The sequence below is a fragment of the Pelobates fuscus genome, chromosome 10 (assembly GCF_036172605.1).
Source record: "Pelobates fuscus isolate aPelFus1 chromosome 10, aPelFus1.pri, whole genome shotgun sequence".
Lineage (NCBI taxonomy): Eukaryota > Metazoa > Chordata > Amphibia > Anura > Pelobatidae > Pelobates > Pelobates fuscus.
In genome coordinates this window covers 91,881,414-91,897,430 of record NC_086326.1, presented here as the reverse complement: position 1 = coordinate 91,897,430, position 16,017 = coordinate 91,881,414, and the positions used below count along the sequence as shown (strand labels likewise).

General features: G+C 45.2%; 1 protein-coding gene across 2 annotated transcripts in view; it reads left to right on the top strand.

Annotated features, from left to right (window-relative positions):
* The window catches only part of LOC134575834 (membrane-spanning 4-domains subfamily A member 15-like), a 170,320-nt gene that overhangs the window by 106,174 nt on the left and 48,129 nt on the right, over positions 1-16,017 (top strand). For both annotated transcript variants that reach the window (XM_063435268.1, XM_063435269.1), the window contains exon 6: positions 11,403-11,525. In XM_063435268.1, the coding sequence (XP_063291338.1) occupies positions 11,403-11,525 (123 nt within the window). The remainder of the gene's footprint in view (positions 1-11,402; positions 11,526-16,017) is intronic.

Sequence of the window (16,017 nt, the reverse complement as noted above, 5' to 3'; positions counted from 1 at the left end):
GTGCTTTGGGGATCCACAGAACATGTGAGAGTATATATGGTTCTAATAGCCGTGCCTCAAGTGTTACCCACTGTGGCGGTGGTTGGTCTATAAGGTGTGGTAGTGCGGACGCTAGTATTGCTGCTTGGTAGTAGGAGCGAACGTCTGGAACTGCCAGTCCCCCCTCCTTTAGCGGTGCCTTAAGGAGTTTTAGTGCCACCCGGGGTCTCCCGTTCCCCCAAATAAACTTATTCATGTCTTTCTGGATTGCTTTGAAGTAGGATTGGGGGAGCTTTAGTGTGAGGGTCCGAAAGACATATTGCAACCGTGGGAGCACTGACATCTTCAGCGCCACTATTCTTTCGGTCCATGTAAGGAATAAGGTCCCCCATGTCTTTAAGATTACTTTACAGTCATTCCAGACCCTAATATAGTTCCTAGTGGTGAGGTCTGAGGGGTTTTTGGTAAAGAGAAGTCCTAAATATTTTATATTGTCCGACCTCCACTCAAATGGGTATGTCTTGCTCAGGGTCAGCATCTGGGAAGCATGTAGTCCTATCCCCATTGCTTGGGTTTTTGATTCGTCCAACGAATAATATGACAGCCGGCCATAATGTTTGATGGTCTGCATAAGGTTAGGGAGGGACTCCACGGGTTTCGAGATATATAATATATCATCTGCGAAAGCACTGATTTTATATTCTGTACCTTTCACAGTAATGCCATGTATGAGAGGGTGCATTCTGATATTGCGTAGCAGGGGTTCCAGGGCCATAACGTACAGTAAGGGTGATAGGGGGCAGCCCTGTCTCGTACCGTTGGTGATGTTAAAGGGGTGCGATTGGAATCCAGCTTGGAGGACTTGTGCTGATGGGGTAGAGTACAGTGCGAACACTTGTCGCACAACTGGTGGTGGAAAACCATATGCCCGCAGTGTGCGATCTAGAAAAGGCCAACTAAGACGATCAAACGCCTTTTCGGCGTCTAATGCAAGGAGCAGCCCGCTGCCCCTGGCCTTACGAAGACTTTCTAACAGCAGTGTCAATTTGCAGGTGTTATCTAGCCCTTGCCTACCTTTTACAAATCCCGTTTGGTCGTCACTTATGAGTGTAGGCAAGAGGTCGCTGAATCTATTCGCTAGGACCTTTGCATATATTTTTGCGTCCGTGTTTAATAGTGATATGGGTCGGTAATTTTTGCAATTGTCTGGTGGTTTGTCCGGTTTGGGCAAGGTTACTATGGTGGCCAACAACATTTCATGTGGTAGTTTCCCCGTTTCTGAGGCAGAGTGATACACCTTTAGGAGATGGGGGGCTAGTTCTTGAGCATATAGCTTATAATATGCGTTAGAGAAGCCATCTGCTCCGGGCGCTTTACCCTTTGGTAATCCCTTTATCACGTTTAGCACCTCCTGTAATGTAATCGGTTTTAGTAGGTCGGCTGCTTGTGTCGAGTCTATTTGGGGGAGTTTGGCTATCTGAAGGTAACTGTCTATTTCGTCTACATTGGCCAGCTGTACCGTGCCAGAGGTGTTCAGGTTGTAGAGTTTGGAGTAAAACTCCGCAAATTCCTGGCTGATAGCTGTGGGGGTGATTTTTTTATTGCCGTCTTCGCCTATAATATGTGCGATTTTTGAGTTGGCGTATTTTGTTCGTAATCGATTGGCTAAATATTTACTGGCTTTGCCGCTATTATGGTAAACATTGGCTTTTAATTTGTGAAGCATATTTTTGTTTTTTTCTGCGTTTAGCTGTGTTAAGCGGGTATATAGTGTTTGAAGTTGTGTAGCTAATTGTGGTGAGGGCTGTAGTTTGTTCTGTTTGGAGGTTAGTGCTATTTGTTTGTGGCAATCTAGGATGTTAGTTTGGTGGTGTCGCTTCAGAAAAGAGGATCTACTGATAAACAGGCCCCTCATGACTGCTTTGTGCGCTGACCAAACTGTGTTATCTGATATTTCCGATCCACTATTTGTTTCAAAGTAAGCTTGCAGTGCTTCTCTTATTTCTTTGACGAATGTGGTGTCTGTCAGCAGTGTGTCATTTAATTTCCAGGAGCCTCTTCCTTTAAACTGGAAGGCGTCAAGGAGGTCAAGGGACACTGGACCATGGTCCGACCATGTTATATTCCCTATGGTACAGTTAGACAGATTGGCTAGGAGTTGTCTATCTATGAGGAATGCGTCTATGCGGGTATAGGTGTTATGTGCCCTCGAGTAGAATGAATAATCTCTGTCCTCCGGGTGCAGTGATCTCCAGGCATCGTAGAGGTCATAGCGATCTATCAGGTTGGTGAATGCCTTACTCGTGGTGTCTAATCTCTTTTTGCTGCTTCCTGTTAGGGTAGCAGTCGTGTCGAGCATAGGTGATTGGATGCAGTTGAAATCTCCGCATAGTATTACATTTCCTTTTTTAATCTTATCTATTTTATGTAGGACCATTTGGAGGAATTGCGCAGGGTATTGGGGAAATAAGTTGCAACTAATGTGAGATGGACATTGTTGAATTGTCCCACTAGTATTATATATCTGCCTCTTGGGTCTATACTGTGCGCTATTGGAGTAAAGGCTACGTCTCTGTGAACCAGAATTGATACACCTCTTGTTTTAGTGTTTGCTTGAGAGTGAAATTGGACGGGGTAAGTTTTCATGAATATGGCCGGGGTACGGTCGTTCCGAAAGTGCGTTTCCTGGATACAGGCAATATCTGCCCTGTTTTTGATTAGATCTCTAAGCAGTAGTCTGCGTTTACCTGGGGTGTTCAACCCCTTGACATTGTGAGAGACAAGTCTCATAGTGGTACGGTGGGGGGTGGGTGCGCTGCATTTCGTTTGCGTGTATCGGTAACCAGTCGGCTAAGTATGGTTTTATGGGTCGTGGTAAGATGTGGTAAGTGATTCGGTTTCTGTGGGGTAGCTGAAGATAGAGTGTCTGGATGACATTTCATGTGGAAGGGGGGGGCCCACTGGGGATGGAAGAGTCCAGATAGGGGGATAGGTACGGGGATAGGGTAAACTGGTGGGCAACATGCCCTAACTAGCTCCTTTACTCGGAGCCACATTGCGTCGAGGATCTCTCGATCGCAGAGCCTGGGGGGCGGGAGGTCGAGCTTAGCCTTAGGCGTGCCGCTCGCTCGTGGCTCTGATGGAGGTAGGAGCATTGTAACTTTGTGCTTTTTGTATGTCTGGAGAGTCTCAGGAGGTAATGAGAACAGGTTGGGCTAAAAGGAGAATACCTGTAATATTTAAGAAAGAACTCATTGGGTGACCTATATTGTGATTCATCCCTGTAGGGGCCTCGGATGTATGTGGCCCCTCTTTTCAGTGAATTAGCCCTTACTGTGCCTGAGCTGCCGCGACCCCAACAGCGTAGGGTGCCTACATGTTTTTGTCGCCCCTGGCAGTTTCAATGTATCGGCAGGACAGGCCCAGCTCTGACATATATACCTCTAATCAGCGGAGGCTATTATTCGCTGGCCTCTATGGTCCTTCCTAGCTCTCTATTGGATTCTGAGGAGAAGAGGGCAAGTCTTTCCTGAGGAAAGGTGGTCTACGGTCAGATAGTTCTCTAACTGCTCGGTACAAGTACTAGTGGAGATCTATCAGATTCACTCTAGGGCGGAAGTGCATAACCTATTACATAACTGAATACATTTAACATTTAACATTATAACTGTACATAATTCCAAACATTTAGCCTGTGTTACGACCTGATCTCTGTGGCTGCCATATAACTCAGGCTGATATGTGAGGGCAAGTATATTATGCCTCCGTTTAGGGAGAGGTGTCCCTCAAAGCTTTCATGTGAGTGTCCAGTCTGGGGAGATCCTGGGTTTTTTTGCTGGTTTCTGCTGTAAGCGCTCTGGTGTTGGAAAACCCCAGTCCGTGAGCTTAGAGAGACCTGATTCCAGGGTAGAGATCGCGTGCATGGATCCGTTGTGATGGACCAAAAGCTTTGCAGGGTATCCGCATCTGTATACTACTTTGCATTCTCGCAGGGTGGAAGTGACCGGAGCCAAGTGTTTCCGAAATTGCAAAGTTTCTGCAGAGAGATCCGCAAAGAGTTTGATGTGTCCATATGGGTCAGGCAAATCAGCGTTTCTGCTCGTCTTCATCAGCTGCTCTTTGACGTGGAAAAAGTGAATTCGTGCAATGACATCCCTCTCCGTTGAGAGTGGCAGGTGTTGTGGCCGTCGTAGACGGTACGCTCTATCCACGAGCAGTTGTTCCGGGCGGATGGCTGGTAGGAGCAGTTGGAACATGTCTTGGAGGTAATCCGTGAGGCCTGCGGCTAATACCGTTTCCGGTATACCTCGGATCCGAATATTGTTCCTCCTCGATCTGTCCTCTAGATCTGCTAGTTTGATTTTGTAAATTTGGAGGGTTGTTTCTTGTTCCCGCACTTTGGCCGCCAGCCGGTTATGTGCTTCAGCGCATTCATCTAATTTGTTTTCCACGTGGGCCGTGCGTTGGCCTATGTCGGAGATGTCTTTGCGGAGATCCGCCGCTAGACTCTGCAGCTGCTTCTTCATGTTGTCCTGCATCGTGTCAGCCAGGTCGGTAAGCATGGATCGCATTGCTGAAGTAGTTAAGGGTTGTTTCTCTATGAGGGAACCCAGGGAGGCTGAGGGTGAGAGAGATCCCTCCCGAGAGCGGGCCTCTCCGCCATCTTTGTACTGGTTGCGGCCTTCCCGCGTTTTCTGTCCGGCAGTCCGTGCCAAGAAGAAAGACGCCCGGTCTGCTTTAATCGTTTTGTTCTTTTGTCTCTGAGACATGTTGGGTTTGTAGGTGCTATACTTTGCTCTGTAGTCAGTTTATTTTAGCTCCGGGGCACCAGAACGGCAGGAGCCTCACAAATGTGTGTCCATTCAGTTCAGGCACCAAGCCACTCCCCCCTATCATAACCATTCTTAATGTTCAAAATTGAAAAAAGAATAATAAACCTTTCTTTGAAAAAGGGGGTTCCAAGTCAAAAGACTATGGGTAACGATTCTCAAAAAAAGGTTAAATTACCCATATATATCATGTATAACCACTGGCAGATCAGGGGTTGGGGGGGTTGGGAGGAGGGGGAAATTGGGCATTTGCCCCTCCCAGATACTCTCCCCTGCCGGCTAATGCAGGGCTGGCACTTTCCAAGCGCCAGCCCTTTAATGTGCCTTTACGGACCGGAAGGGAGATGAGAGATCTCGCTACCCGGTCCGAAGGCACCGTGCTGGCAGCTGGCAGGGGAGGGAGAGAGGACCCAGGAGCTCAGCCTGCAGCTCCTCTGGGTCCTTCTCTCTCGAGCACGGAGCGTTGCTGCAGGTACCACGGCAACGCTCCGGATCTCGCGAGAGTGAACTCTAGCCCTGGAGCTGCGGGCTATAGTTCACTCTCACCACTGCGACCACCAGGGATTTCCCACAGGACCACCAGGGAACAAGAAATGCCCCCCTCCTCCCTAAGTAAAGGTAAGAAGGGAGGAGGGGGACATACATTTATTTATTTTTATTTAAAAAAAGTTTTATAAAAAAGCCAACCTACCCTCCTCATCATACATTCACACATTGCCCCCCATACACACTGCCCCCACATACACTGCCCCCCCATTCACACACACTGCCCCCCATTCACACACACTGCCCCCCCATTCACACACACTGCCCTCCCATTCGCACACACTGCCCTCCCACACACATACACACTGCCCCCACATACACACACAGTTCCCCCCATACACACACACACACATTGCCCCCCCACACACTGCCCCCACACACACTGCCCCCACATACACACACAGTACCCCCATACACACACACACTGCCCCCACACACACAATGCCCCCCATAAACACATTGCCCCACACACATACACACACTACCCCCACACACACACATTGCTCCCCATACACACATACACTTCCCACTCATACACACACTGCCCCCACACACACATACACTGCCCCCCATACACACACTGTCCCCACACACACATACACTGCCCCACGCACACACTGCCCCAACACACACACATACACTACCCATCCATACACACACTGTCCCCACACACACACATACACTTGCCCATCCATACACACACTGTCCCCACACACATACACAACCTCACATACACACATACACTGCCCCACACACATTCACACACTGCCCCTCCACACACATACACTGCCCACACACACACACACATACACCCCATCTGTAGTCTTCCGTTCTTTGTACTTGTAGATGCTCTGTGTTTCATCCAGGATTGTGGCCTTGACACTCATCAGACCCCGACTTTCTTGGTTCCGGCTGGTGTACAGTCTCTGGGTGCTGGATTTCAGGTGGGATACTCAATTCATAGTAGTAGTTTCCTAGTCTTGACATCCATGGTGACCAGTTCTACTCTTGGTTATTATTCCAGTTGGGTACCTGATGACCGGTAGGTCATATGTGTTGATAGCTTGGATCTTGTTCTCTCCATTGAGCTGGGACTTCAGGACCTGTCTGACTCTTTAGAGGTACTTAGATGTTGCTACCCTCCTTGCCTCTTCCTCATGGTTGCCATGCATTGTGGTACCCCCAGGTATCATCTTTCCTCTTTTTGCCATCATCCTGCACTTCTCTAGTCCGAACGACATTCCGATGTCCTTGCTGTATATCCTAGTTAGGTGTATCAGTGAGTTAATGTCCTGCTCATTCTTGGCATACATCTTGATGTCATTCATGTAGAGTAGGTGGCTGATGGTAGCTCCACTCTTGAACCTGTATCCGTATCCACTCTTCTTAATAATCTGGCTAAGGGGGTTGAGGCCTATTCAGAACAGCATTGGGGATAGTGCATCACCTTGGTATATGCCACATTTGATGTTCACTTAAGTTGTTGTCCTGGAATTGGCCTCTAGAGTTGTTTTTCACTTGCCGATCGAGTTCTTGATGAAGGCTCTTATTGTCTTGCTGACGTTGTAGAGAGCCAAGCATTCCAGTATCCATGTGTGTGGCATTGTGTCATAGGCTTTCATGTAGTAAATCCAGGCCATGCACAGATTGGTCTGTCTGGTCTTAGAATCCCTTGTGACCATAGACGTGCGCAGCCTATTGCATTAGGGTGTGCACCCTAAAGCACAAGCACACGCCGCATATATATATATATGTATGTATGTATGTATATACACACATACACATATATACACACTGCTGTGTGTGTGTGTGTGTGTGCTGTGTGTGTGTGCTGTGTGAGGGTGCTGTTAGTGTGATGTGTGTGTGACGGTGCTGGTAGTGTGCTATGTGGGTGAGGGTGTTTGTGTGTGCGAGCTTGTGAAGGTGCTGTTAATGTACTGTGTGTGAGGGTGCTGTTTGTGTGTGTGTGTGCGCTTGTGAGGGTGCTGTTAATGTACTGTGTGTGAGGGTACTGGTAGTGTGCTGTGTGTGTGTTTGTTAGGGTCCTGTTTGTAAGGGTACTGTTAGTGTGCTGTGTGTGAGGGTGCTGTGTGTGGGTGCTGTGTGTGTTGGTGCTGTGTATGTCTGTGGGTGCTGTATGTGTGTTGGTTCTGTGTATGTGTGTGGGTGCTGTATGTGTGTTGGTTCTGTGTATGTGTGTGGGTGCTGTATGTGTGTGGGTGCTGTGTATGTCTGTGAGTGCTTTATGTGTGTGGGTGCTGTATGTGTGTGGGTGCTGTATGTGTGTGGGTGCTGTATGTGTGTGGGTGCTGTGTATGTGTGTGGGTGCTGTATGTCTGTGGGTGCTGTATGTGTGTGGGTGCTGTATGTGTGTGGGTGCTGTATGTGTGTGGGTGCTGTATGTCTGTGGGTGCTGTATGTGTGTGGGTGCTGTGTATGTCTGTGGGTGTTGTATGTGTGTGTGTGCTGTATGTGTGTGGGTGATTGTGGGGGTACATTACTTGCTATCCCCCCTCCCTTCTTACCTTTTGTAGGGAGGGGGATCCTTGTTGCTGCTGATTCCATCCCTGGTGGTCCAGCGGAGAGTGAACTCTAGCCCCTCATATCTCGCGAGAGGAACCCGGCGGAGCTGCCGGCAATAGCTCCGCCGGGTCCTCTCCTCCCTCCCTCCCTGCATGTGGGTCAGTGGGGAGGGAGGCTGAGAGCAGAGCCGGCGCTCGGATAGCGCCGGCTCTGCATGAGCCGACAGGGGAGATCCTGAGATCTCCCCTGCCGGTCTCAATATACATAGGCGTGCCGCGGGATTAGGGTGTGCCCAGGCACACCCGGCACACCCCGTGCGCACGCCTATGCTTGTGACTGCTTGGTCTACCAGTAGTTGGTGATTTGATTCTTTGGTGTTGTTTCCAATTCCCTTCTGAGTATTGCTCATATATTGACTCATATGCCCTTGGATCTTGGAGGCTCTGATGCATGACAAGAGTTTCCATGTTGTGGGGAGGTAGGTTATTGTCCGGTAGTTGGATGGTGTTGTTCCCTTGTGATGGTATTTCATGATCAGTATTGTTCTGTGTTGTGTTTGCCAGTCAGCCTGTTAGTGCTGCTAGGCATTCATGCAACGCTGTTAACTTCTTTATCCAGTAGTTGTGGATCATGTCAGGTACTGGGGCCAGGGCCACCATCAGGGGGTGACAACCATAATGGTTGTCAGGGGCCCGGCAGCCCTGGGGGGCCCGGCCGCCCGGGCAACACGTGGAGCGGCGAAACTGCCGCAGGGGAATCTGCACCGGGGCCCATCAGGTGGCCCAAGCATTTAGGACAGCACCTGATGAAAGCTCCCTAGAGTAGCTGAAACGTTGATTTATCCTTCGCAATAAATGAAGATTTAAACATATGAAAATCCTTGAGTGCCGGTATTTTTCTTCTCCTATGGTTCAGCCACCAGAGCACCAGGTATCTTTTATCTTGTTGTAGTTGGAGTGCAGGGGCTTTCTATATTTCTATACAGACTCCATGAGGGTAGCATGAGGGCCCGACGTCCACAGGTTGGGGTTGTGCTTACAGCCCAACACCGTGCAGGACATTTGGCATTTGCCAGAGAACACCAAGATTGGCAAATTCGCCACAGGTGCCCTGTGCTCTTCACAGATGAAAGCAGGTTCACACTGAGCACATGTGACAGACGTGACAGAGTCTAGAGACGCTGTGGAGAATGTTCTGCTGCCTGCAACATCCTCCAGCATGACCGGTTTGGCAGTGGGTCAGTAATGGAGTGGGGTGGCATTTCTTTGGGGGGCCGCACAGCCCTCCATGTGCTCGCCAGAGGTAGCCTGACTGCCATTAGGTACCGAGATGAGATCCACAGACCCCTTGTGAGACCATATGCTGGTGCGGTTGGCCCTGGGTTCCTCTTAATGCAAGACAATGCTAGACCTCACGTGACTGGAGTGTGACGAAGGCATTGATGCTATGGACTGAGCCACCCGTTCCCCAGACCTGAATCAAATTGAGCACATCTGGGACATCATGTCTCGCTCCATCCACCAACGTCACGTTGCACCACAGACTGTCCAGGAGTTGGCAGATGCTTTAGTCCAGGTCTGGCAGGAAATCCCTCAGGAGACCATCTACCACCTCATCAGGAGCATGTACAGGCGTTGTAGGGAGGTCATACAGGCACGTGGGGCCACACACTACTGAGCCTCATTTTGACTTGTTTTAAGGACATTACATCAAAGTTGGATCAGCCTGTAGTGTGTTTTTCCACTTTAATTTTGAGTGTGACTCCAAATCCAGACCTCCATGGGTTGAAACATTTGATTTCCATTTTTAAATTTCTGTGTGATTTTGTTGTCCACACATTCAGCTATGTAACGAACAAAGTATTTCAGAAGAATATTTAATTAATTCAGATCTAGGATGTGTTATTTTTGTGTTCCCTTTATTTTTTTGAGCACATATAAAAAAGCCTGTTGGTCTATGTGATGGTGCAGGTGGTAGCTTTCCAGTGATCTTCGGTAGTCTTGTCCACTGGTCAATGATGGTTAGTTTTTCTAGGATCATTTCCCATATATCTGTTGTTATGCCATCTTTGGGTATGGATTCAGGTTGGCAATTCTCTGGTGCAGGTAAGAATGGGAATTTCTTCCTCCTCATGGTGCATGATTGATTTATGTGGGAGCTATAGATGAACACTTCAGTGATTCGACGTGGTCCATTTAATTCCAGTTGTGACACTGGATTACTGGTGTAACCAGCTATTCTGGTGTTAGGGTAGATGATGGTTTCTTATTCATCCATAGCTCCCACATATGTTTTTACTGGTGCAGTGGTCGGACCGTGATTCAAAGCCAGTTAAAAGTCAGTGACATTACCACTGTGCTATCCAGTCGATATATATATATATATATATATATATATATATATATATATAAAAGGTATGGATTGGGCACTCACCTTAAGTGGCTAGGGCTGATTCTTGCCTTTTGGTGCTGCCAGCGTCCAAAATATATAATCGAAGAATAATCGGAGCACTCAAAAAGGACTTCTTTTTCTGTGTTTTAATGTGGCAATAGATTACATCAAATCTTCAAATCAACGTTTTGACCCCTTACACTGTATGCCACTTAAAGTGTTATTCAAAGCATAATGAACACTTCAGTGATTTGATGTGGTCATGGAACTTGGAGTCTGTATGTGCAGTGTTTCACTTTGAAGTAGGGAAATATATTGCATGGGAAATATATTCAGTTCGGCATTCCGAAATTCAGGACTTCGGGTAAGTGTAGGGTTAGGGATAGGGTTAGAGGTAGGGTTAGTTTAGGAGTAGGGGTTAGGGTTACCCTACCCCTAACCCAACCACTAACCCTACCCCAACCCTTAACCCTACCCCTAAACCTACCTCTACCTCTACCCCAACCACTAACCCTACCCCAACCCTCTCCTGTTTTGTCACTTTTCAGAAATCCGAAGCACTTCGACACTTCCGAAATTTGGCACTTTGGACATTCAGAAGCATCCGAATGTCCGAATTTCCGAAATTTGCATTCGGAATGAAACTAATTGCACATGTCTAGTTTGAAGCACTGCACATCCAGAGTTAAAGCACACAGCTTCTAAATACATAGCTCTACCAAAACTTGTAATCAGCATGCATAACATGTTGGCAACAGATAACCAATGGCAGCATGGCCCCCCACACATGCCACACAAGTGCTTCCCTCAACCTATTCTCTCTGACTTCCTTTCAACAGACAAGGATCAGACTGCAGGGAGAACTTGGCCCCTACTCTAAATCGAAGTGAATTTTTCCATTATTTCTGTCATTATTTTTCTTTTTTGTGGGTTCGTGATCATGATAGAACGGTTAATCTATCTAAAAACAGGGGTTTAATTAAAAACAACATTTTACTTCATTGTGATTTTATTTCTTTTGTGTTAACAAATTGTTACTTTTATTACAGGATTTATGGATCATTTTTAAAAAAATATTTTACTATGTTTTACAGTATATCCTTCCTGATATGACAAGGTTATTTTATTCTGCAGGGCCAGAAAATTACAAACATGATCTTCTTGATCCTATCGTCTGTCCTGGAGTTCTGTGTGTGTATTTCTCTATCTATCTTTGGATGTAAATCTCTTAATCAAGACTTCAGTTCTCAAGCTCAGGTAAGAGATAACCATTAATTGCTAAATAGATAAGAAGGGTCAAATTTCAGGATTACAAAAATAATATGCTGTTGTTAATCTGGGGCAATACTGAGGGGGTAAACCTAATTGAATAACTTTAAAACAAAGAGGAAAACGTTGTGTCCCGTATTATAGGAGTTCAATTAAAACCTAACATTTAATAAATAATCAATTAAAAATATCTTTATTCGATTTAATTTAGAATAGAAGTAAGGGAAATAAATTTCCAGATTGAGGTATATATAATCCTAACCTCATTTCAATAGCTAAAATAGTGTGTTGCTACAAATGTTCTACTAAGTTAGAAATATATGACAAGTTTTGGTTAGCAGAAAGGGGAAAGCAAGGAACCTGTTCCTATTGCCTTTATAAGGACAAAACAGTAAAGAAAAAGAAAGAAAGATACTTTCTTCATCTATAGGGGACACCTATACAGGATAAGTCACAACAATGATTGCCTGACTCAACAAGGAGTCAATGATGGCAGTCAGTTACAATATCTCGAAAGATACTACTTAAATCAAGAAAAATAAAAAATACTTTATTAAACCATAGGGGACACCTGTAACAGGTAAGCCCCAGCAGCGGTTGCCAAACTAGATAGCTGTATGCTAGTGGCAATCCAATGCAGAGTTAAAAAGAGGGGGAGGGAGGAAGAAAACTCGGTATGAGTCAGATAGATGAGTCTAACACTGCTGTGGTACATACATGTATCAAAACAGTCATCATAGGATACAATGTAAGAGATCCCACAGTGGCATGCTCAATCTATTGTGATAATAAAACAAGTGTCAAATTGACAGTATCTCGTTATATTTAGACTCACAGTTAGTGTGTTGTGTTATGCTCATGAGAATGCTGTATCCGTATAGTAGCGGTAACAAATAATAACAGCTAGTCTCGTGTCATGATAACACTTATCCACAGAAGGAACAATGTCTCAAGTCTCTATTGGCTGATACTGCAGCAAGACTAGTAAAACAAGTGTCAAATTGACAGTATCTCGTTATATTTGAACTCACAGTTAGTGTGTTGTGTTATGCTCATGAGAATGCTGTATCCGTGTTGTAGCGGTAATAAATGATAACAGCTAGTCTCGTGTCGTGATAACACTTATCATCAGAAAGAACAATGTCTCAAGTCTCTGTTGGCTGATACTGCCGCGAGTCTCACACTAGCGTGAGAAACAAGGGAAATTATTGAATGACTGGCTCACCTAATCCTGTTTATAACAACGTCAATAGGGTATGAGAGCCCCAAATACAAGGAAAGTAGGAAGGGTGCCTTCGTGGGCACTCAAAATAGGATAGTGAGGAAAAGGTAGAAAGTGAATATACATACAAATTCCCTCGCTAGTAGGGATAAATGATCCCACTAAATTCGTCAGGTTTTACTAAGTCATGTCCCAGAAAAGGGTCTACATATATCGCCTCGACGAATCTACATGTATCGCCTCGGCGAAAAAACGTCGCCTGAGTTCCCAGCCCTTGGGGGTTATGCAGAAGGGCAGGGGGGTGTCCGAAGATACAGTGTTAGAAATTCGTCGGTTAATTCCCAGTCTATACGCCCCGACGCGCGTTTCACCTGGCTTAAAGGTTCATCAGGGGTTTCTTTCTTATATGACAAGTTTGTTGCAACCGATTGTTTACTGTGTCAAGTCTTCACGTGAAGAAAGAGCAGTATTTTCATTTACACATATGGTATCGTATTTAACTATCTGCTGTGAGAATTATTGCCTAACAAGTGATTTGGATCTAAAAAATGAAACTGGATAATTGGTCTAGTAAGAAATAATTTTGACTACATACAACAATACGGTCCTTGTTTGGGTTAATAGAGCGTATGCAAGCAATTTCAAACAAATATGAAAAAAGAGATAGTAGTTTGATTTATATAATTTTGTATAGCTGGAGACAGTTCAGTATGTGTTTATGATAGGAAGATAGATGTAGAGATGTATAGACATATGTACAGAGTGTACACTCTGTCTAATAACTAGAGTGTATATATAGGGAATCACATAAACCATGCATAATTGCCCCTTATTCAATTCTAGCTCTGACTGACATACGTGAGCTGTATCATAGGTGAAGGTTACCCACAGAATTGCTGATAATGTATTGATCGTTAGTGAGTGAAGATCCTTAGTTAACTTGCATAAGTGCCCTGACATGCGTTTTGTCGATAAGCGGCCCTTCAAGGGAGACAAGAGCCGCTTGAAGAGCCACTTATCGGCGAAATACACATATGGGCTCTTATCACAGACAACCATATCCACTGTATGACACTATAAGACCACCATTGATAGAGAGAAAAGTATACACACACATATATATATATATATATATATATAAATATATATAATATATACATGAAACCCCCATTATTTTTTGCCTAGGTGAGGTGTTAATAAAACTATTACAATCTGTAAGATTTGAAATCATCGTTAGTGAATTAGCGAGTGCGCTGGATTGTGTATTTTGTATGTTGTGTGTGTGTGTGTATATAGACCTCCAATATCGGTGGGGTAAGCAAGTGTCTGTTTCATCTGTGAACATACTGTAACGAGAATATACCCCAACACGCAGGATCCAGCTAAACAGAAGACAACACAGAGGGAAGATACGTCTACCGGTCCTTAGAGTGGCCGGACTCGACGTATATAGGAGAAGTACAGAGTCAGGAACGATCCGAGGTCAAGGGCACAAAGAGACTGAGTAAACTAGGACTAGCCGGGGTCTGGTACACAGGAAACAGCAAGCCGGCAAACAGAACAGATAAGGATAAAGCGAAAACGAAGTCAGAATACAAAGCCAAGGTCAAATACGGAGGAACACAACTGAACACCACAAGCGCTAAAAGGAACTGTAGCAGAAACCACGATAGGGCAAGGAACTAAGGGAAAAGGGTGAGTATAAGTAGCCTTCAAACTAATGTGATTGGCTCCTGTCATATCCACACCCCCAAAAGGAAAGTGTATGGGGAGTGTGGCATGACAGGGGCTAATTTTGGCACTTTAGGCTCCCACTGTCTCTTTAAGAGCACGCCCGAGACTCGCGGCGCGCTCTTAGATTCAGGCGGGACACGTGACCGCTTCTCGCGGTCACTGCCCGGCTTCCATTTGAAGCCGTCGGATGAGCCGCGCGTGGCTCGTGCAGCAGCATTACGAATGTGAATTCAGACATTCGGATGCTTCCGAATGTCTGAATTGCCAAATTGACAAATTTCAAAAGTGCCGAATTCAATTGCCGAAGTGCCGAATTTCGGAAGTGCCGATGTGCTTTGGATTTTTGAAAAGTGGCAAAACAAGAGAGGGAGGTAAAATTACGTGAATGATGACGGGGGTAGGGGTAAGGTTAGGGTGCCCTACAGATGTTCCGAATTGTCGAAGTTGCGAATTGCCGAAGTTCCCGAATTTCTGAATTGCCGAACCCAACCGTATTGCCAAAGTGCCGAATTTCTGAAGTGCCAAAGTGCTTTGAATTTCTGAAAAGTGGAAAAACAAGAGAGAGAGAGAGGGGAAAGTACATGAATGATGGTAGGGTTAGGGGTAGTGGTAGGGTTATGGTTAGGGAGCCCTACAGATGTCCCAAATTGCCGAAGTCCCGAACTGAATTGACACATTTAGCCGAATTGACAAATTTTTCTACTTACATGAATTTCCAAATCTTAAATCCAAACTTAAATATTGCAGTTTATTGATAAGCCTTCTATGTGCAACAGTGTCAAAAACCTTACTGAAATCTAGGTAAGCAATGTCTACTGCACCACCCTGATCTACAATTTTAGTTACCCAATCGAAAAAATCAATAAGATTAGTTTGGCATGATCTCCCTGAAGTAAACCCATGTTGTCTCTGATCTTGAAATCCATGTGTTTTTAGATGTTCAACAATCCTATCCTTTAACATGGTTTCCATCACTTTCCCCACTACTGAAGTAAGGCTTACTGGCCTATAGTTGCCCGACTCCTCACTATTACCTTTCTTGTGAATGGGCACAACATTCGCCAACTTCCAATTGTCTGGGACTACTCCTGTTATCAATGATTGGTTAAATAAATCTGTTAATGGTTTTGCTAGTACACCACTAAGCTCTTTCAATTGCTTTTGGTGTATTCCATCAGGTCCCATTGACTTATTTGTCTTTACATTTGACAGTTGAAACAGAACCTCTTCCTCTTTGCTACAAACTTGTCATATAGTTCTTACTTAGTATAACATTTGTAGCAACACACTATTCTAGCTATTGAAATGAGGTTAGGATTATATACATATACCTCAATCTGGAAATTTATTTCCCTTACTTCTATTGTAAATTAAATCAAATAAAGACACTTTTAATTGATTATTTATTATATGTTAGGTTTTAATTGAACTCCTGTAATATGGGACAATACTTTTTCTGCTTTGTTTTCAATATTTCAGGGTTATTTCTATTCAGTGGTGGAACGACCACAGGTGCAGTCAACG